We start from the raw sequence: 23,402 nt of genomic DNA, 5'->3' as shown, positions 1-23,402 counted from the left end.
TATCTTTCAAAACGAGAGCAAGTATAATACGCAGTTTCATTTAGAAAATGCAAGCTTGAATATTTCGTTTTAGGAGATTCCGTTCGACCACTTGTGGAACAAAGTAGCATGTCACACTCAACATGCAAGCTTCGCCCTCTTTCGACACAAGAAGGACATCACTTTGGAGTCTTTGACATTCAACATCAAACTATCCCAGGGATCTTTCCACCACAACGTCAAAAACCTTGCAATAAAAATGACCACTGCTCATTTGACGGCTGTTAACAACGCCATACCGACTTTCGAAACCGGATCCAGCGATCCAAGTTCAACCGGAGATGCTAACGACAGCACCCCCGAAAACTCCCGGAACGTTTCGGCGGAATCGGCGTCAATGTTCGTGTTCCGACTCTCTCACGAAGTGCGCCAGCGAATGATTGAAACTTTTGACAAGAACCACGGAAAAAACTGGTACCACTTAGCTGCCATGCTGAAACTTGACCAGTTCCAGACATATTTTGCCACGAAAACCAGCCCGACCGAACATATTTTGGATCTGTGGGAGGCGAGACATCGGGATAGAAGTTCCATCGGTCAACTAGTTGAGATTTTGAAGTCCCTCGGCCAGTTTGAGATCGCTGCTTTGATCGAGCGCGAATTGGCCGACTGGTTGTAAAGCCGAAGAAGAAGAAACTCTTATCTCTGATTATCTCAACTTTTACTCTCTTTTCTCCTCTGTTTTGTTGTTCTGTTTGTAGCAACATTTATTTGCCAAAACTGCAACTCTGTATTTTAACATAGTGTCAAAGAGACAAACTTATCAAACCCAATCTTCGCTCCCCCTCAAATTAGTCGCCACAATAAATCCCGAATGACTTAATAAATAAAACGCTACATTTTATGTTTTTGTAATAAATGAAATTTAGTTTAACTCTTTCTATATACAACTCTTTTCAAACTAATATAATATCAAAGGTCAGCGCAGAATTTTGCAGACAATAATTGTAATGAATAAAATAACAGGTGCAATTTCGAATTTAAAAATTTTAGCAATGTAGCGAGAGAGAGAATTAGTAATAAGCAAAGAAACTCTATTCTAGCCTGGCTTTTTGTTCTGTCATTTATGAACCCTCAAAATAATGACTGGAAGAACACACGAGTAGAAAAGCCCGATTATTCGAAAGCCCCTTGCAGCATAGAATATTTCTGCAACGGGGTTTCAGAATTTCTTTTTTTTTGTTGAGCATGTATAAGGTTTTCAGAGCATATATAAGTCCCAGTTTTGGCTATGATAGCAGGAAAAGTTTAAAGACATTAGAAAACATTAAAATTAAAAATGAAGATTCTGGATTTCTGAAGTAGTGGCCGGACTATAATAAAAATTCTTTTTACGCTCCAAGGATTAGACATTTGTTAGCACTCCATTTTCTTATGTAAGATAATATCAGTAGTAAAATTTGGGGTGTTCTACCGCACAGATATAGGATCCCTCCCAGCCCAGTCTCGAGTCAACTTCTAAATCATAGAGCTTATTTCAGAAGCATTCCTACACTGCCGAACTACGGATACCAAAAACTACTTAGAAAGCTAACAACTAAAAGCTATAAAAGCACAAAAGGATTGGGTTCGAGAATAATCGGTGAATGGAGACATTTCTTGTCCGGTAGAGACTACCCCACATTCTACTACTGTCATCATACATTTTGGGCTTTCACCTCCTATGGAAGCGATTTCGCTTCACAAAATTTTAGATAAAACGACTTTTACAGGTTTCCCCAATTTCATTTAATAATTTTATCGTTTATTTCTAAAAGGCTGCAAGTCGGCAAAAGAGGCTTTATACTAATAAAAATCTGAAAAAACTCACAATTCCAAACAAAGCTATAGAAGGAAAGGACCTTGACATAACTTTATTTTCTTTTTACAAAAATTGAAAACTAGAGTTTGCCTGCATTTTCCTGTTCTGGTTTGATGAGTCCAACAAAACCCTGAATGAAATCTAGTAACACCAACCTAAGTAATTGTTCCCACTTTTTGAAGAAAAGAGAAAACGTTGTGTCAGCCAATCTTTGTTCAGATATTTTTGCGTTTTTGGTTCCAATCCAAGCTTTGAGTCTGAAATTTTATTACAAACAGATATCTAAAGATTTCATGATTCACCTTGCCTTCTCTTAATAACTTTTGACATACTTTGGAATTTTTCAAAACTTTTCTGCTTGTTTTGAACCACAACATCTGAGAATTAGCCAAGGCATTGGAAATCTCAGACATTTAAATCCAATAACCGAGGCATTTGACGTCCAATAACATTTGGACTTATAACTTGAGTTATTCGCAGAAAACTCAACAAACAACTTAAATGTTTTACATCAATTTTTTTCGGGTATCTCGAGTGGAGCAAATTATTGGACAGCAAAACAGAAAGATTACTTATTTAGGTTAATCAATTATCAGTTAAGGCAACGGTATTTAATAGTTTAGTGGATAATATCGTTCACAAAAAAGTTAACTTTAATAAACATTTTTCTCGGAGAGATATTGAGCCCACTGAAGCAAAGGTGATGCTGTAAAACTATCCTTGTCCTTAATAGGAGAGCTGCCGATACATTTGGACAATGGAAGACAACTCAGACAATGGAAGAAAATCTCATGAAGAATGAAGAAATGGATTGCAAAGCCAATTTTGACAATCAGATGCTTGTATATATTAGCAAAATCACGCAACCAACACAAGCTGCAGACCAGACAACAAAAACATCTGAGATTACGTCCTTTGAATGTTTCCTCATAGTTGCAATTTTGAGAAAAACAAAAAAACATTGGTTGCTTTTTTCTTTAGAATAGTTTCAATTCTTTAGAGAATCCTAAGCATATATGGGTGGTGGCATTTTAAAGCTCCATAAACCTAAAACTGGAAAAGCACAGTTTTGGAATATCTCAAATCGACGGACAATAAATTTTTCTTCAAAATATGAAAAGTTTGAGAAATTTTTATTTGGTATGTTCTTTGAACAAAGGCAACAAGAATATGAGAGCAATTTTTCTTGGCTATTTCAAATGCCTATCGCCTAATTTTTTTGTGTTTCTGAAACTTATTAGAGACAAAAAAATTGTTGACTTAAACTGTTCCGTTCAACTTTTACTGTGTTCATATACTTTCTCTGCAAATTTAGTTGACTTTGGTATCAGAATTTTTTCAGCAGTGACATTTATTTGCTAGATTTTTTAATCGACGCTCTGATTGTTAAAATTTTTTGTTTTGCACTTTTATGAAAACCAAGTTTCTCAAACAAGCAAATCAACTCAACGCTAAATCAAGCAGTGGAGAGAGCATGAAAAACATAATTAAAGGCAACATTCCATCAAAGACAAATTGATTTTGTTCACTTTGGCGGCATATATTCCTAATAACCTTTATTAGCGAGTGATTATCATACGCGAGGATAAACTCATACTCAAACTCGAGTTACTTCCACCGACGGCAGAACAGTATTACAATGTATGAAAACTTGGACCGCTCACTACCAAACTACATCAGATCTTTTCACGATTGGTTTGCAAAAAAATCATTTGTTGATACAAAACATTTGACTCGTACAAGGTTAATTAAATTCCTGTGACAATAAATATGTTCTGAACAAAAAATTAATGCTTTTCAAATTTTTTACTTTGAGCTGAGCAAATTGTTGAAAAGCAAAACAAGGACAGCTTGAAAAACTACCAGAAACTAAATGAAAAATTCTATTTTGTCTTATTAAACTGACATACAAAGCGTATTGTTAATTTTTCTGAAACTTATTAGAGTGCGTATAATCAATTACAGTGCGTATAAACTATATGTAATTGTGACATGTTTCTGTAGATTATCATAGTGATTGAGCAGCTTAAACTAAAATGACTTGTTGAAATGACATTTAACTGACATTGTCAAACTTCCTTTCTGAGATTTAAATTTCCTAATTAAGAGAAACTTTGTGCCAATTAGAGGACTGGTTTTTTCTACTGATTGTTACGAAGCCTGGCATAGTCTCGCTGATTGCGCTTTTGAGCAATTGAGCGTACTAGAAGAGCAAACAGCTAGATTATAACAAAATTACATCTTTGTTTTATCCAAGTGCTCTCTCAAAACATTAACACAACAGAGCTGGTAACGATCAGTTTGTACCCGTAGTTTGAACAATTATGTTGATCTGGATAGGGGCTATCATGCAATTGGTCTTATAATTTGATCTTTTTGCAAAAAAAAACTCAACAAAAAATTGATTGTTTTAAGGTTCTTTTTTTTGTATTATAAGCAAAGCAAATTGTTGGAAAGCAAAATTGTTTGATTACTTATTTAGGTTAGTCAAGAATCAAATAATACAAAATTAATTATTAGTTTGTTGGGTAAAAAAGTTCACAAAATTGTTAACTGCGAAAACATAATTCTCGGACAGATTTTATACCCGCTGAAACAAACGTGGTGCAGTGATCCTTTCCCCGTTTTTCATAGGAGAGACGCCGTTACATTTGGACAATTGAAAACAAATCAGAAAATTGAAGGCAATCTGATGAAGAATGAAGAAGGGGATTGCAAAGCGAATCTGGACAATCAAGTGGATGCATATATAAGGAAAATTACGCAACCAACAATAAATTCAGAGCAGACAACAACAACATCTGAGAATACGTCCTTTGAATGTTTCCTCATAGTTGCAACTTTTTTGTCTGTACATTTATTGTGAAACAAACCTTAAAATCGTCTGTTGCTTTTTTCATCAAGTGTTTCAATTCTTTCTGGAATCCTTGGCATATATTGGTGGTGCCATTTGAAAGCTTTAAACTTAGAACTGGAAAAGCACATATTTTTCTCAGATTTTTTCTAAGATCGGCGGATAATAAATTTTTGTTTGAAAAATGAAAAAAGTTTTTGAGAAACTTTATATGGGACATTTTTTGAACAAAGACAAAAGAATATGAGAGCAATTTTTTGGCTTTTCCAAATGCCTATCGCCCAATCCTTTTTTGTTTCTGAAACATTTTAGAGACAAAAATGATACTTGCAAATATAAGATAAATCAGGCAACCAACAATATATCCAGAGCAAAACAACGCCATTTAATCAAAGAACAAAAGCCAAAAGCGACAACAACTACCCAAGAGAAATCAGTTGCTCAAACGGTACAAAACGGAGCAAAATCAGGCGATCTAGATACAGAAAATGTGAGGAGAAGGCGTGATGAAAGGTTTAAGGAGTTCGATATTAAAACAGAACTTAAGTTTCGACTAGATAAAGCAGGCTTTGTAAGAAAAAACTATAGCTGGAAAAGGCCTTAAATGCAACAACTGCTGGAGAAAAGACATGAACCAGAGCGCAAAGAAACGAGAACGACAATGAGGCTCGCTCCTAATCAACCAGTGCCTCTAACACGTTATCTTTGATCTAGATCCGAAAAAAGAGAAGTTTCTCATTTCGGGCGGTGGAATAGACAAGCGTCTAACAACAGATGGATCAACAGCTCAATTTGGATCAACATCTGAAATGACCAGGCATAGTGATTTCTCGCAATAACCCACTTGACTCGATCATTCACCGAGCATTGAAAGCTGGGACCCTTTACCAAGATGTGCTTTACAACAAGACAGTGGGTTAATCCGGTATTAATATCCCCCGAAATCTATAGAAAAAACATTTGAGGGAAAACCACCTGAATGAATGGAGTGCTTGAGTATGTACATTGCTACAGTAGATAATCAAACAATATCAATTGCTCCCTGACGCACAGCTGGAATTTTTCAGCAATGCTAATTAAGTGGAGCCTCACAACTCATCAAGTCTGATGAAAGTCTCTTTTTTTGATTTTAACTTTGTGAAGAACTCAGAAAACAGACAATTTGTAAATCTGCAAACCAGCACGACACTGTGTATGGCAGTAGATAAAGTACCTCAAGTTCTCACGGAGAAGCGTTTGTTCTATGTCAATGATAGTATATAAGACCTGCATGATCACATATTAAAGTAAGACTTAAGTTTCGACTAGATAAGGCAGGGTTTGTAAGAAAAAACTAAAGCTGGAAAAGCCATTAAATGAACTTAAACAGAGCAACAACAGCTGGAGAAAAGGCGTGAACCAGAGCGCAAAGAGATGAGAACGACAATGAGGCTCGCTCCTAATCAACCAGTGCTTGCAACACGTTATCTTTGATCTAGATCCGAAAAAAGAGAAGCTTCTCATTTCGGGTGATGGAATAGACAGTCTTCTAACAACAGATGGATCAACAGCTCATTATCGATCAACACCTGAAATGACCAGGCATAGTGATAAATTAGTTGACTCGATCTTTCATCAAGCATTGAAAGCTGGGACCCTTTACCAAGATATGCTTTACAACACGACAGTGGTTAATCCGGTATTAATATCCTTGAAATCTGTAGAAAAAACATTTGAGGGAAAACCACCCGAATGACTGGAAAGCTTGAGTATGTACTTTGCTACAATAGATAATCAAACAATACCAATTGCTCCCTGACGCACAGCTGGAACTTTTCCGCAATGCTATTCAAGTGGAGCCTCACAACTCATCAAGTCTGATGAAAATCTCTTTTTTTGATTTTAACTTTGTGAAGAACTCAGAAAACAGACAATTTGTAAATCTGCAAACCAGGCCGACACTGCGTTTGGTAGTAGATAAAGTAGATCAAGTTCTCACGGAGAAGTGTTTGTTCTATGTCAATGATAGTATATAAGACCGGCCTGATCACATATTAAAGTAGGACTTAAGTTTCGACTAGATAAGGCTGGGTTTGTAAGAAAAAACTAAAGCTGGAAAAGCCGTTAAAAGGGCTTAAACAAAGCAACAACTGCTGAAGAAAAGGCGTGAACCAGAGCGCAAAGAAACGAGAACGACAATGAGGCTCGCTCCTAATCAACCAGTGCCTCTAACACGTTATCTTTGATCTAGATCCGAAAAAAGAGAAGTTTCTCATTTCGGGCGGTGGAATAGACAAGCGTCTAACAACAGATGGATCAACAGCTCAATTTGGATCAACATCTGAAATGACCAGGCATAGTGATTTCTCGCAATAACCCACTTGACTCGATCATTCACCGAGCATTGAAAGCTGGGACCCTTTACCAAGATGTGCTTTACAACAAGACAGTGGGTTAATCCGGTATTAATATCCCCCGAAATCTATAGAAAAAACATTTGAGGGAAAACCACCTGAATGAATGGAGTGCTTGAGTATGTACACTGCTACAGTAGATAATCAAACAATATCAATTGCTCCCTGACGCACAGCTGGAATTTTTCAGCAATGCTAATTAAGTGGAGCCTCACAACTCATCAAGTCTGATGAAAGTCTCTTTTTTTGATTTTAACTTTGTGAAGAACTCAGAAAACAGACAATTTGTAAATCTGCAAACCAGCACGACACTGTGTATGGCAGTAGATAAAGTACCTCAAGTTCTCACGGAGAAGCGTTTGTTCTATGTCAATGATAGTATATAAGACCTGCATGATCACATATTAAAGTAAGACTTAAGTTTCGACTAGATAAGGCAGGGTTTGTAAGAAAAAACTAAAGCTGGAAAAGCCATTAAATGAACTTAAACAGAGCAACAACAGCTGGAGAAAAGGCGTGAACCAGAGCGCAAAGAGATGAGAACGACAATGAGGCTCGCTCCTAATCAACCAGTGCTTGCAACACGTTATCTTTGATCTAGATCCGAAAAAAGAGAAGCTTCTCATTTCGGGTGATGGAATAGACAGTCTTCTAACAACAGATGGATCAACAGCTCATTATCGATCAACACCTGAAATGACCAGGCATAGTGATAAATTAGTTGACTCGATCTTTCATCAAGCATTGAAAGCTGGGACCCTTTACCAAGATATGCTTTACAACACGACAGTGGTTAATCCGGTATTAATATCCTTGAAATCTGTAGAAAAAACATTTGAGGGAAAACCACCCGAATGACTGGAAAGCTTGAGTATGTACTTTGCTACAATAGATAATCAAACAATACCAATTGCTCCCTGACGCACAGCTGGAACTTTTCCGCAATGCTATTCAAGTGGAGCCTCACAACTCATCAAGTCTGATGAAAATCTCTTTTTTTGATTTTAACTTTGTGAAGAACTCAGAAAACAGACAATTTGTAAATCTGCAAACCAGGCCGACACTGCGTTTGGTAGTAGATAAAGTAGATCAAGTTCTCACGGAGAAGTGTTTGTTCTATGTCAATGATAGTATATAAGACCGGCCTGATCACATATTAAAGTAGGACTTAAGTTTCGACTAGATAAGGCTGGGTTTGTAAGAAAAAACTAAAGCTGGAAAAGCCGTTAAAAGGGCTTAAACAAAGCAACAACTGCTGAAGAAAAGGCGTGAATCAGAGCGCAAAAAGACGAGAACGACAACGAGGCTGGCTCCTAAACAACCAGTGCTCGCGACACGTTATCTCTGAACTAGATCCGAAAAAAGAGTAGTTTCTCGTTACGAGTGGTAGAATAGACAACCATCTAACAACAGATGGATCAACAGGTCATTTTGAGTGAACATCTAAAATGAACAGGCATAGTGGTTTCTCACGATATCTCAGTTGACTCGATCTTTCTTTATGCATAGAAAGCTGGGACCCTTCACCATGATATGCTTTACAACATGAGAGTGGTTATTCCGGTATCAATATCCCCCAAAATCTGCAGAGAAAAAATTTGAGGGAAAGCCTCGCGAATGACAAGAGTGCTTGAGTATGTTCTTTGCTACAGTAGATCATCAAACAATACCAATTGCTCCTTGACGCACAGCTGGAACTTCTCCGCAATGCTATTCAAGTGGAGCCTCACAACTCATCATGTCTGATGAAAGTCTCATTTATTGATTTTAACTTTGTGGAGAACTCAGAAAACAGACAATTTGTCAATCTGCAAACAAGCTGGACACTGTGTATGGTAGTAGATAAAGTACCTGAAGCTCTCACGGAGAAGTGTTTGTTTTATGTCATTGATAGTATATAAGACCGGCCTGATCTTATTTTGTTTTAATATACCTATATGGGATGGCATTTGTGTATGAAGGGTTTTTAATTTTATAGGGAGAACGAAAGGCCGAAAACCTAAGAAGCACGAATAGAGGCCAAAAGGTATTCAAATAATTAGACTTAGTGAGAAATATGAATAGGACTGATTTGTACACAGCTGTGAGGAAGCAACGTCTATGTTACGGACGTCTGTGAAAAGGTCAGGCAATCCAAAAAATTAGGGTTATTGCTTGATGTATAACTCGACGTACTAAAATTCACAACCAATTGCTACACACGGAATAACCGAATGATTTAAGGCGAACACGCAATCAATGACCAATCGCGTCGAATTGAAAAGACGCTCATTAAAATTTCTGTTTCACAACGAAAACATGTGAGTGGTATCAAGAACGCAGCAGAAATTGGCATCAGAGCCTTCAACAATGAAGAACTAAAGAGAAGTGTGTAAATCATTGGGCGGAACTAGTTAAAGAAACCAGAAAACAGAAAACCAAAACAACTCAACCTAATCTCTAGTTCAGATGAGTAAAATATACAATCATCAATCTTCATCGCCAAATTGAAGTGGCGAAAACTGTCATTCATTGAGAGCGATTCAGTGAAATATACAGGCTAGTAAGTACGGTGAAAGACGACACCAGCACTCAAAATTGACAAAGACAAACGACAAGAGCAATCACCTACAAAATACTACAAAACAAATTGGTGAAAAGAAATGAAATTTCTCAAAACTGAAATTGAATTTCAAAAAACCAACGAAATTCTATCGTTTTTACACTTCGATAAAAACGACCTGTTACCGCTGAAGAATAGCAAAACTTAATCGGACGTCAATGCAAAACAACCAATTATGCCACAATAGAAACATCTTGCAGTTGACAACTTCTTGCGAAACGAACACAAGAACAACCAACACGAACACATTGAGCATGTGAAAAAATTTGTTCAACAAAAAAAATAGTTCCTATGAGTACGAAAGGCCTAACGATTAGTTAGGAAAAACTTCAATATCTGCAGAAATGGCGACGCACAACCGACGACAGCAGTAACCGCTGGGTTGCTCGAAGATTAATTAGATGCTTCAATAGACTTTTAAGTTCTTGGAATGGACTATTGAGGCCCTTTTTTGTGAAGATTGGGTGATGTAACGATAGGCAATTGTGTTGTCTGATCACACTAATTTTGAGAGTGGTGTATATAGAAGGAGTACCCAAACTAGACACAAACATTTATCTCAAATGAATACAAATATTTATTGAATCAACGACAAGGGCACAAATTTTGTTGGAGCTGAACAATAGTTTGCAGAATACCATTCGACTTTGAACAGAGCTGGGATCAAAGAACATCTAATTATGCCAGGAATCAGATAAAAGTTCAACTCAGCCGCATGCGTCATTTTGAAAAATCATGGAACCATTGGTCAAAAAATGTAAAAAGCATAGTTTGTGGTTTTGAGGAACAGCTCAGCCACCAAGAAGAATATTTAAACTACGATAGGTAATGTTGAACACATAATGATTGGAAAACCGCTGAAACTGGTCTGTTAAGATGGGATTGATTTAGAAACCTTGACTACCAACGGCTAATTGTAGGGCAAAAATCAAATTTTCTTACCCTAACTACTATTCTTAAAGAAATTTATCCATTATCGAAAGCTTCCTCGACAAACTCAAGCCTCAGCCTCTCTCGTAAAGGATTAATTTTCTAAATAGTGCAAATTCGATTAATCGGCAAAAATATCAATCTGTTGCTATCAAAAACCTCATGGAAGACAATCTGGTTTATTTAATAGAAACCAGCGATCAGCAAGGACATTAATATATGTGTCCAGTTACAGACAGCTGTGATGAGTCTTACGGTGTGAATGGATCAGTGAAAGTTTGAAAAAACAATGAAGTCCTCAAGCTACCAGTAGTGGAGCTCGCCTCTCTACTACTGAGGGAGATCAGTGTTTTCGTGACAGAAAACAGGGCCGAGGATGTTAAAAACTAGGGTCCTATATAGGCATTTCCACTAAAGACGAATTTAGACAGTAGCCAAAACAAGAAAAAACAAAATTTCATGCTACACTTAATCGAAGCCAAATTTATTTTTTCATTTTGGCAGCAATGTTATTTAATAAACATTATTAGTGCGTGATTATCATAAACGAGGTTAAATTCAAACTCAAGCTCAAACTACCTCCACCAACGGAAGAACAGTATTACGATGCATGAAAACTTGGACACCTCACTACCAAACAACATCGTATCTTTTCACGATCAATTTGCAAAAAAACCATTGTTGATGCAGAACATTTGGCCTCTACAAGGTTAATTAACTTCCCGTGACATCAGATTTTTATAGAAAAAAAAGTTATGAATTGTTCACATTCTGTCGACAGCCTTTTCATCAGCCCATCAAAGATGTGCAGCTATATTTGCATAAATTTGCACAAAAAATAATGATTTTCATTTTTTTTATTTTGAGCCGAGCAAACTGTTGGACAGCAAAACTGAAGTATTGTTTATATAGGTCAATCAAGTATCAGGTAAAGCAACGGTAGTTAAAAGTTTATTTGATAATATTGTTCACAAAAAAGTTAACTGCAGTAAGTTAATTCTCGGATTGATTTTGGGCACTCTTAAACGAACATGGTGATGGGAACCTTTCCCTGTCCTTGATAGGAGAGCCGCCGTTACTTTTGGACAATAAAAGCAACTGAGACAAAGGAAAACAAAATAACGAAGAGTGGAAAAAGTGATTGCAAAGCAATTTTGGACAATCAGGTGCTTGCATATATAAGCAAAATAACGCAATCAAACACAAAATGCAGATAAAACCATCAACGTTATGATTCGATCAGTGAAAGTTCGAACGAGCGATGAAGTCTTCAATCTACCGGTAGCGAAGCTCGCTTCTGTACTACAGAGCGTAAATAATGTTTTCGAGATGATAGAAAGCAGAGCCAATGATGTTAAAGTCGATTGTCCTAATTAGGCAAATCAAGTTAAGGTAAATTTTGCTAGCAGCGATAAGATGACAAAAAATTCTATCTTATATTCAATCGAAGTCAAATTTGTTTGTTCACTTTGGCAGCAAAAATATACTTAATAACTATTACTAGTGCGTGATTATCATACACGAGGTGAAACTCTTACTCAAACTGGAACCATTCTCATTAACAGCCGAACAGTATTACGATATATGAAGGACTTGGACAATTCACTACTATTCGTTTGCACGAAACCCATTGTTGATACAGAATATTCGACTTCTATATGGTTAACGAATTTTCTGTGAAATCAGGTCTTTACTAAAAAAGAGGATGTAGATTGTTCACATTTTGCCTTCAGTTTTATCTCCAGCCCAAAATAGATGCAACTTAGACAATTCCGACGTGACTAGCAGCATGAAAGCAGCTTGAAAACTACCTTGAAAGTATTGAAACTCGTGCATTTTGTCTTATTAAACTGACTTACAGCGCGCAAATTGAAGCATATTCCTTAAGCTGTAGTCAGAACAGTTATCTAAAACCTGGTTGGAGGCCATCTTGCTATTTGGGTTCAAAACTTCAGTTTCGTGCAAAGAACTCAATAAAAAATTGATTGTATTAAATCTGCTTTACTTTTATAGACTGAGCAAATCAAATTATTGAACAAAAAAGCTGATTGGTAACGTATTTAGACTAATCGTCTATCAAGTAATACAACAGTAATCAACACGTTAGCGGATAATTTAGGTCACAAAGGTTAATTGCAAAAAAGTAATATAAAGACAGATTTAAATCCGCTGAATTCAACTGGGTGACGTAAGGCTTTCGTTGCCTTTGATAGGAGATTAGCCGTTATAACTTTGGGCCGTTTTATGCAATTTGAATTCTTGGTTGCTTCTTTGTTCTATATATGAATCCATACCCATTCATGAATCTCAAATTTCCTTATTAATGCAGTCTTTTAAGAGAATTCAAAAATTTGAGGTACCTTTTGTCTAAAAAATTGAGACAGTTTGTTGAGATTTCTCTGTTTCTCCGTTGATTTCTATATCTTTAGCTGCTATGTGGTTCGCTGCTATATGTTTAGCTCAATTACACTCATTCAGATAAAACACTGCAGTTTTTTCTCATTTTCTTTGCCCAAAGAAATTTTGTTTTTTTTTCTATAAAAGTATATAACTAATAATATAAAATATATCCTACTATATTAGACACTGTTTCAAACAGAAAGCGGATTAGAGTAAATCCTAAACGTACGTAAAAACATAATCAGTTTTTTGGTGGGTTTGTTGCATTGCTTATTTCTGACAGCAACAGCCGGCGGAGCAAAGTAATATGTGACTAATAATAGGCCCTGCTTTGATGCTTGTTTGGATGAAATGAAGGTGAATCCCTCAAAATTAAAATTTTACATTTTACCTCAAGACTGCACTTGTTTTTATCTATGACTTGGCAGAAGTTTTAATAAAAGTTTTAGACTCTTTATCAAAAGTTATAGACTGTGGCCTCAAATGTACCTCTTTATCTCAATCCAGTAACGCTTTTTAATTTGAGAATTGTTAATATTTTTGAAAAAAAACAACAGAACGGTGTTTGCAAAATATTTTTTCTTTATTGTAGTTTTCTGTTTAAGCGCGATATTTTTATTTTATTTCAATATTTCAACACTAAAATTTGGAATATTTTGGGGTTTTTCCAAATCGACTCCCTATTCCGACTTTAAACAATGTTTGTTCTTTCATTCATAAACTTCAATTGAAACTCGTCTTTGAAGCCATTTTTCACTCCTTATATAGCAGTTTTTTCTAGGCATGATCAAACTGTTTGTTGTGCACGCGTGATCAACATTACTCTCAAAACGAATTTTCGTATTTTCAAAATGGCTGTTATTCAAGTCAATTGAAGATGATTAGCTTTTTATTTGTGTCTCTAATTAGATTTTATTGGACGGCAGCCAATAGAAAAAACACACAGCTTATACAAATTCCTCTAGGCCAAGATATGTAATATGACAGCTCAAAAATCTTGCAATTTCGACTTCTAATTTGAGTCATAAGATGAAATATCAAGAAAAAATTGACTGCTTGAACTTTAAATTCTCTTGTAATCTGAGCGATGCAACCTGATGAACAGCAAAGCTGAACTGTTTCTTAATTGGCCTGATTGAGCATCGAGTAATTTTCATCAAACTTAATCTACACAAAAACAGATGATCTTTACTGATGCCTGTTTTTAAATACTTTTAGAAACTTGAGCTGACTATCGTCTAACAAAACGAGACAGGTCTTAGAGATTTTTTACTGCCTCTTTTTATTGCCATTATTTTAACTCAATTAGAGATATTCGGCTCCATTACCGCTATTTTATCTTTCTCCTCGACCAAGGAACTAATAATAGACCAACTGTATTGTAAAATATACACTGATGTTTAAAAACAAAATTCTAAACGTAATAGTTTTCTAATGAACGGTTTTTTTTTCGTTCTGGAATATATCCCAAAATTAAGTAATATTATAGTTAGTTTGTTGATGGTTTTGGGGCTAAAGTTTTCTTTCTGATTATAATCGCCGAATTAATTCAAGAATTGTTGAAACTTAATAACGAAAGTCAAAGAACGGTCGTATGAAAACTGTTGGAAAATGTTTTAGGTATCGCAAAAACTAGCAGACGTTTCACTGCTTATGCAAAGATTGAATATATTAGCTAGCTTAGGCATTAATTTCAATTTCATTCGTTCTAATTTCACTTTAAAAAAATGTTCAACCTCCTCTCAAAGCAAACTTTTTGCTTAAAAGAAAAATTTGATGCCTTGTTTTTTCTATTGAAATGTTATATTGCCTTGTTAGTGTAAACTACGGATAAACTTGGTTATCCTATAAAAGAAGAAGATTCTTTATAATTACAAAACATGGCTGCTTTCAAGAGATCAGTGGGTTTATCTGTTAGCAAAGATGATAAAAAACTGACATTCTTTTTGAAAATTAACCTCGATTGCTTTCGTCTGCAAATTTGACTTAAATGATTGGAATGACTTTTTTGATTCGGGCAAGATCTTTTGTTTGAACTACTGTTTAAACATTTTGTTCGTTTTTTTGTTTTGCTTATCCGGAATCTGTTTGAATTGATAGAACATGAAGATCAAATAATTCGTTGTAATTATTTTGTATATTATGAAATATTGAAAAAGCAACTTAAACTATTGAACAACTAATTTAACAAACAAAAACAAAGATGGTGCCCAGATACGAGCCCAGAAAGAAAGATCTCTGCTAACTGAGAAATGTAAATTGAAATTGCACAATCAGATGAAATTCGAATATCAGCTTTTTCAGCTATAATTTTGCGAGGTATGTTATGGTTGAAATATTTCAGTTTTGAGGTGACTCTATCCAAATGTTGCTATAGCAAATTGGTTAACATTTAATTTAAACAAACATGTGGAGAAAAGAAACAGAAGAAGTCCTGAATAAATCTGCTATTTCCAGAAAAAAAAATTGGTTGCACTCAAAATACAACCACAACGTAAAGTCCAGTAGAACTGAAAGCACGCAGCACATGCACATTTGAGGATAGGTTATTAACGAGAGGAACTTATGAATCGATAAAACAAGTTCACAGGGAAAAAATTTTTGGAAAAATTGCTATTTTTTTTTTGAAGCAAAAACTAAAAGCCATTTGCTGTTGAATATACACAATCAAAGTTTCAAATATGACTGCGCAAAAAACGGATTTGAATTTTCCAAAAAAAACCAAAGTTATGAATTTAATGGCAAAGAACCAAATTTAACACAAAAACCAATGAAAAACCAAACGAAAACACGAAAAACCAAATATAATAAAAATCAAGATTTCCGGACAATTTAACGAAATCAAGTTGCGTCAATTTTAAATTGATGACCTGTCCACAACTGAGAAATTTAGACTCAGATATGGATAAGCTCTTTTTTACTGATATAAATTTGAAGTGGGAGAGTGAAGGGCAAAGCAATAGAAAAGAAAAACACTCAGAATTTAAAATTTGTTTTTTCTGCCAAAAAAGTGTCAGTCATAAAAACTTTTAGCCAGTGGCTCCAGCAGCTAAAAGCTTTTCGTATGCCACTATTGCATCTTCACAAAAAAACTTTAATAAAATTACCGAAAATAAAATCGGAAGCCAAAATGCTAAAATTAATAAGAAAATTACTAAAACAAATATTTTCAAAGGTTTCAACACTACTATCTGTTTAAAAGAGACATCTTGTATAGCCTTGATCGAAATTATTACAACATCAAAGGGGCCTAACATTAACATGTTAATAACATTAAGATGTATTTTCTTTATTTCATTAAATTTAACACTTAAATAAATGGAACGGTAGACATTAAATCAAGTCGATTTCTCTTTCACATTCCCCGGAATAAAATTTTATCAATTAAACAGCTGACTTCAGCGAAAAAAAAAGAAATTGAGATCCAAAAAACAACTTTTTTGTTTTACAAACTAATTTTCAAATCGTGAAAACTTTCTCAAGTAGAAACTATCTTGTTATTCAGCTTGTATGGCATCTCATTTTTCAGTACGATCAGTATTCAAATTATAAGTGAGAGCAGAAAAAATTAAATTGACCACTCGCCAATAATTCTAAACTGACAATAAAAATTCAAATTGAGGTCCTTCACACAAGATAATGATAAGCTTTGTCGTGATTTTCGTATTTGATTCTTTTTTTAACATTTTTGCAATTCATTATTATTTGTGTGTAAAAGTTGTAAAGTTGTTGAAGACAATTTTCAATCATAAGATGGTGAAAATGCTGATCTAGTCAGATGATCAGCTGATCTAGTTAGTAGGTCACAATATATCCACAATTGTTTGAAACAGTCCACTCTCTTCTCTTGGTTTACACCCAATTTACTAGAAAAATCGTGGCAAGCGTCTTGTCCAAAAATTATCTCAACGAAGCTAAGCCACATTAGAGTGCCTTGTAGAATCGATTTCGACATTAAATTTGTTTGTTTTCCGATAGCAATTTCTTCCCTCCATGTTTGAGTGAGCAAAAAGAATGCGGTGTCACTTGATTTGAGGGTCAGACCAGCACTACAACCTGCCGGTCATCCAACTCTACCAATCCCAGAACGCAATAAAAAATTGTTTTAAACGTGCATTTTGTTCATTTATTCAGAATTTTGGCAATACAGATAATCTATCTAGGAGAGATACTGCTTTTATTGAAATGCTACTATATTCAGCTCCTAGTTTGTGTTATTAGTAGTTGCAAAAATCTTTTATTGTTGATCTGAGTTATAATATAACTCAGAAGCATCTTCCATATTTTTGGGGCGCATATTTTGGTTCTTTATATATTTTTTGCAAGGACCGATTGTGCGTTTTGGTGAAACTTTTCGCATCAATGTTTGCGTTTTGCTGTTCTTTATCAGGTGTTCCTCTGTCATCAAAAGCAAAAACGGTACTCGTTCATCACATAGGTGAATTTGAAACAAGGGAGAGTCTGATCAGAGGTCATCTGGAGCGCACAATCGTCTGGACAATGGTCTGGAGGTGGTCGGAAAATGTTTAGAAGATGGTCTGATCAATGGCATTTTTGGTCTGGGGATAATCTGATCAGAGGTCATCTGACGCGCACAATCGTCTGGACAATGGTCTGGGTTTCGTCTGGGCCATGGTTGCACAATCGTCTGGCAATGGTCTGATTTGGGTCTGATCAGAGATCAATTCCGGATGGGAATGGTATGATCAGAGACCATTTTGAGCGCACATTCAGCGCACACGGTGTTTCGAGCGCACATTAGTCTGATAAGAGGTTACTTTCGTCTGGGATGGTCTGATCAGAGGTTACTTTCGTCTGGCACGGTCTGATCAGAGGTCACTTCCGGATGGCACCTCAATCTGGGAAGGCCTGACGATGATTTGAAGGATATATAGGCAATGACTTGAATAGTTTGTCTTAGAGCAATTCTGACATAGAATTGACTTCGTTAAATGAAAACAAAACTATACTAGGATTCATTATCGGTTGTGACAAATTCTGAGATATTAATGAAATCGTCAGAAGTTTTTTTTAGCTTTGCCTGCATTCTGAGGGCCTTATTGCTTCTAAAACTAATACTTGAGAAACAGCATTTCTTTTTCCTCATACACTAAGACCTATTTTTTGAACCAATGATGAAGTATTTTATATCTAGCGCTGCCCTTCGACTATTATCTGTCGCAAAAAGCCATATAGATCGAACATCCGGAAGAAAACTCTCTCTACAGCACTGTTAGGCAAGGAGGTCATTTTTTAATACCTAGTGATGACTTTTAAAAAATTGGTTTGATATGAATTTATATGTGTTTTCTTTTTAAGTCGGCATTTACAACTCATTGTGTTCAACAAAATTACTTCAAGAGTGTTTCCCAAGCAAGAAGAGAGTTTTTCCAGGCAAAGTAGATTTCATCAGAAAAGCTTCTTCCAAGAACTACCGCTTTGTTTTTAACAATTAAAAGAATTTGAATTGTATTGGTGCGCTGTGTTTTTTTGGGGCACTGTGTTTTTTACAATTCAAAGAATTTTTACAATTCAAAGAATTTGAATTGTATTGGGGCGCTGTCTTTTTTTTAAGATCTGTTCACACATTCTCACGATTTTTGAAGTCAAATTGGAGTAGTGATTTTGGTCACGCCGAAACAGGAAATGGAGCGAAAAAGCGAGTGGTTTTGCGGCGTGAATTTTTTCGCTCTAATTTTAAAGTAGAGTGAGAAAACGGCGTTTGAACAAAAATTCGGTTTCTCGGTGGTGGTTTTTTGTTCACATGCGGCAATTTCACTTTAATGTTCACTGTTTTCTCGATTATCTGGATCGGATTTTTTTCTAGATGGTTTTCCCAATCCATTCATAGCTCATTCTCGGTCTTGTTTCTTGTTTGAATAAATTTTCATTTCTCGCTAGTGATTTTTTGTTCACATGCGGCGTTTTGACGTTGATTTTCTGTTTTTTTTTCTTATTTTTTTGATCTGATTTCTTTTAAAATGGTTTTTTCAATTCACTCAAAGTCCATTCTATGTCTAGTTTTTCTGTTTAGTCAATGAAAATTCGGCTCTTTTCCGTTTGTGCCCCACCCCCCCCCCCCAGCTTAGTGGGTGCATATTATTTGCAACCCCCAGATGCACGTGCAATATTTTTACATAATGATTTACTATGTAATGACACGTGCTCTGTAACTGGGGGGAGCATAACGTACTGGGGGGGGGCACAAACGGAAAAGATCCGAAAATTCTTTGAATTGTACGTCAGGACTTGTCCTGCTATGTTTTTAAGATGTGTTCACACATTTTTCAATGACTTTGATCCTTCAAAACGGGATACACAGGTAAAGCCCAGAGGGCATTAAGTTTCTTTAGAGGACCAAAGTGAGCTTCATTAGTCCTTCAAGTACTTAGAGTGGTGCAGCTGCTGGGAAGGCCTTAATTAAAAGTTGAAAGTTCATTTTTAGGAGTTTTTTGGCTCAAAATGTTGCAATTTTTCATTTTTTTGTGATTTTTTGTTTTTTTTGTTTTAGTCATACGTTGAAGAAGTTTTAGAAAAATGCAGGCCTTCTGCGAGACAAAATAATTTGTTACTAAACTTTTATGAGCTATATGTTTTGGTACTACAAATACAAACATGCAAAATGATACTAATTTTTGCAATTTTTTCAGATATTTTGAAATTTTTTTCAATTTTTTGAATTTATCCAGCTTCAGGGGCCAGGAAATGTCCTTTGTGGTAGTAAAAATGGATTGGTTTTAAACATTTTATTGTCTCAAAATTTGGCACTTTTTATATAAAAGTTGCAATTATTTCAATGTTTCCTAAAGTTTTTGTCAATTTTGATTTTTGTCCATTCTCAAGTGCCCAAAACCTAATTCACGGTCTGATTACATGGTCAGTTACTGCATGGTTGATGGCTTCAATGGATTTGTTATCAACCATTTACCTTTTTGAATTTTAGTATTTTTTTGATAAAATTTGCATTTTTTTTCAATTTTTTCTAAACATTTGTCTTATATTCAGTTTTTCTTGCCTAAGTAGCCAGCTGACCTCATCCATGATGTGATAATAGGTTATACGATATATGCTAGGGAGCAAGTGAACAGTTTTAAACGTTTTAATAGAACGAATCTCTATTTTTTTGAAATTTGAGATTTTTCTAAAAGTCATTGCCTATCGATCTTTGAGCCAATGAATTTTTTAATGCTTCGAAATGGGTTAATGGATAGCTTCTGGAGACATAGAAATGATTCTGAAGATATTAATATCAAGAATTTCAGCAATATTTCTTTATTAGTTGCAATAGATTTCTTTTTTGTAAATTTTTTGTTCATTTCCGAGTTAATCGATCTTCGAAGGCCAAAGGATATTTTTCAGGTCCTGCAGATATAATACTGGACCGATTTCAACAAAGTAAATGGTCTTGAACATATTTTTGAAACATGTGTTCTTAAAGGGATGAATTTCTGCCTTAGCGAAAAAAGCTTCAAGAGTTTTAGTAATGAGTATATTTTTAATTAATTTGTTTGATTATTTTAGTTTCTCAATTTTTTGAATTTATCCAGCTTCAGGGGCCAGGAAATGTCCTTTGTGGTAGTAAAAATGGATTGGTTTTCAACATTTTAATTTCTCGCAATTTGGCATTTTCTCTATAAAAGTTGCAATTTTTTCAAGCTTTCCTAAAATTTTTGTCAATTTTATTATTTGTCCATTCCCAAGTGCCAGAAAACCTACTCCACGGCCTGATTACATGGTCAGTTACAGTTTCTCTTCAAGAGTTTTAGTAATGAGTATATTTTTAATTAATTGGTTTGCTTACTTTAGTTTCTCAATTTTTTGAGATGATTTTGTTTGTGTTCCAGATAGCTTTGTTCAATTGATCTGCTGGTCAGGTAGAGTGCTTTTAACTTTTTCGATCAATTCTTTGAAATATATTTCAGGAATTGTCCTGCTATGTTTTTTTATTATGTGTTCACACATTTTTCAATGATCGTTCAAAACGTGATAAACATGTAAAGCCCAGCGGGCATTAAGTTTCATTAGAGGCCCAAAGTGGGTTTTAGTATCCCTTCAAGTGCTTATAGCGTTGCAGCTGCTGGGATGAACTTAGTTTAAAGTTCAAAGGTCAATTGTAGGAGTTTTTGGGCTTAAAAGGGTACAATTTTCCTTGTTTTTTGTAAATTTTTGTTTTGATTAGTCTCAGGTTGAAGTTTTTTTTAATATTTTGTTTCGATTAGTCTCAGGTTGAAGTTTTTAAAAGTTGATGCAGGCATTTTGCGAGACAAAAATGCTTGTTATGGCCATTTTATGAGCTATATATACAGAACAAACACAGACACGCAAAATGATACTAATGTTTGCAATTTTTTCAGGTTTTTTGAAAACATTTTTAATTTTTTGAGTTTATCCAGCTTCACGGGCCAGGAAATGTCCTTGTGGTAGTAAAAATGGATTGGTTTTCAACATTTTATTGTCTCGAAATTTGGCACTTTTTATATATAGGTTGCTATTATGTCAAGGTTTCCTAAAAGTTTTGTCAAATTTGATATTTTCCCATTCTCAAGTGCCAGGCAACCTCCATTGAGGTTTGTTAATAGGGCACTGCATAGTTTCTAGTATCAATGGAATGGTTTTTAACATTTTAATGCCTCGATTTTAAGCATTTTTTGATGAAATCTGTAAATTTTTAGAATTTAATTATTTTCATTTTTTGATATTTTCAAGTGCGTTCTGATAAAAAGTTCTGATAAAAAGTCATTGCATGGTTTTTAGTTTGAATGGATTTGTTTTTAACAATTTAACCTTTTGACTCTTAGACGGTTTTCAATAAAAGTTGCATTTTTTAAAAGGTTTTCAAAACATTTGCAATTTATTTATTTTTTCTTATATCAGTAGCAAGGTAACTTCATCCAAGGTTTGATAGTATGTTATTGAACAGCTGCTAGGGGGCAATTGAATGGCTTTCAACATTTTAATAGAAAAAATTTCTAATTTTTGAAGCAGGTCTAATTTTTGAAGATATTTATATCACGAATTCCAGCAACATTTCCTTATAATTTGCACTAGATTTCTTTCTTTGTAAATTTTTTGTTCATTTCCAAGTTAATCGATCTTCAAAGGCCAATGAATATTTTTCAGGTTTTGCAGATATAATACTGGACCGATTTCAAAAACAAAAATTGTTCCTGAACATATTTTTGAAACAAGTATTTTAAAAGGGATGAAACTTTGCCTAAAGGAAAAATTGCTTCAAGAGTTTTAGTAATAATTATAATTTTAATCAATTTGTTTATTTGTTTTATATTCTCAATTTTTTGAGATGATTTTGTTTGTGTTTCAGCTGGCTTCGTTCAATTGATGTAAAACCCAGCGGCCACTAAGTTTCTTTAGAGGCCCAAAGTGGGTTCTAGTAGTCTTTCAAATGCTTATAGCGTTGCAGCTGCTGGGATGGCCTTAATTTAAGGTTAAAGGGTCATTTTTAGGAGTTCTGGGCTTAAAAGGGTACAATTTTTCATGTTTTTTGTAATTTTTTGTTTTGATTAGTCTCAGGTTGAAGTTTTTGAAAGTTGATGAAGGCCTTTTGTGAGACAAAATGACACTAATTTTTGCAATTTTTCCAGGTTTTTTGAAAATATTTTCAATTTTTTGAGTTTATCCTGCTTCACGGGCCAGGAAATGTCCTTGTGGTAGTAAAAATGGATTGGGTTTCAACATTTTATTGTCTCGAAATTTGGCACTTTTTATATATAGGTTGCAATTATGTCAAGGTTTCCTAAAAGTTTTGTCAAATTTGATATTTTTCCCATTCTCAAGTGCCAGGCAATCTCCATTGAGGTTTGTTAATAGGGCACTGCATAGTTTCTGGTATCAATGGAATGGTTTTTAACATTTTAATGCCTCAATTTTAAGCATTTTTTGATGAAATCTGTAAATTTTTAGAATTTAATTATTTTCAGTTTTTGATATTCTCAAGTGCGTTCTGATAAAAAGTTCTGATAAAAAGTCATTGCATGGTTTTTAGTTTGAATGGATTTGTTTTTAACAATTTAACCTTTTGACTCTTAGACGGTTTTCAATAAAAGTTGCATTTTTTAAAAGGTTTTCAAAACATTTGCAATTTATTTATTTTTTCTTTTATCAGTAGCCAGGTAACTTTATCCAAGGTTTGATAGTATGTTATTGAATAGTTGCTAGGGGGCAATTGAATGGCTTTCAACATTTTAATAGAAAGAATTTCTAATTTTTGAAGTAGGTCCAATTAGGTTTTTAAAGCTTCGAATTGGGATACTGGATAGCCTCAAGAGACAAAGAAATGATTCTGAAGATATTTATATCAAGAACTCCAGCAACATTCCCTTATAATTTGCTCTAGATTTCTTTCTTTGTAAATTTATTGTTCAT

General features: G+C 34.7%; 2 protein-coding genes across 6 annotated transcripts in view; both read left to right on the top strand.

Annotated features, from left to right (window-relative positions):
• Positions 1–929, top strand: part of LOC142352819 (netrin receptor UNC5B-like) — a 100,847-nt gene extending 99,918 nt beyond the window's left edge. For all 4 annotated transcript variants that reach the window (XM_075404957.1, XM_075404959.1, XM_075404958.1 and 1 more), the window contains exon 12: positions 74–929. In XM_075404957.1, coding sequence (XP_075261072.1) covers positions 74–658 — 585 coding nt within the window. In that variant the 3' untranslated portion in view covers positions 659–929. The remainder of the gene's footprint in view (positions 1–73) is intronic.
• LOC142352794 (translocon-associated protein subunit delta-like) overlaps positions 1–23,402 on the top strand; it is a 576,117-nt gene that overhangs the window by 471,161 nt on the left and 81,554 nt on the right. The window lies entirely within an intron of this gene.

Source organism: Convolutriloba macropyga, chromosome 14 (assembly GCF_964194025.1).
Source record: "Convolutriloba macropyga chromosome 14, txConMacr16.3, whole genome shotgun sequence".
Lineage (NCBI taxonomy): Eukaryota > Metazoa > Xenacoelomorpha > Acoela > Convolutidae > Convolutriloba > Convolutriloba macropyga.
This window is presented reverse-complemented; position numbering and strand designations above follow the sequence as displayed.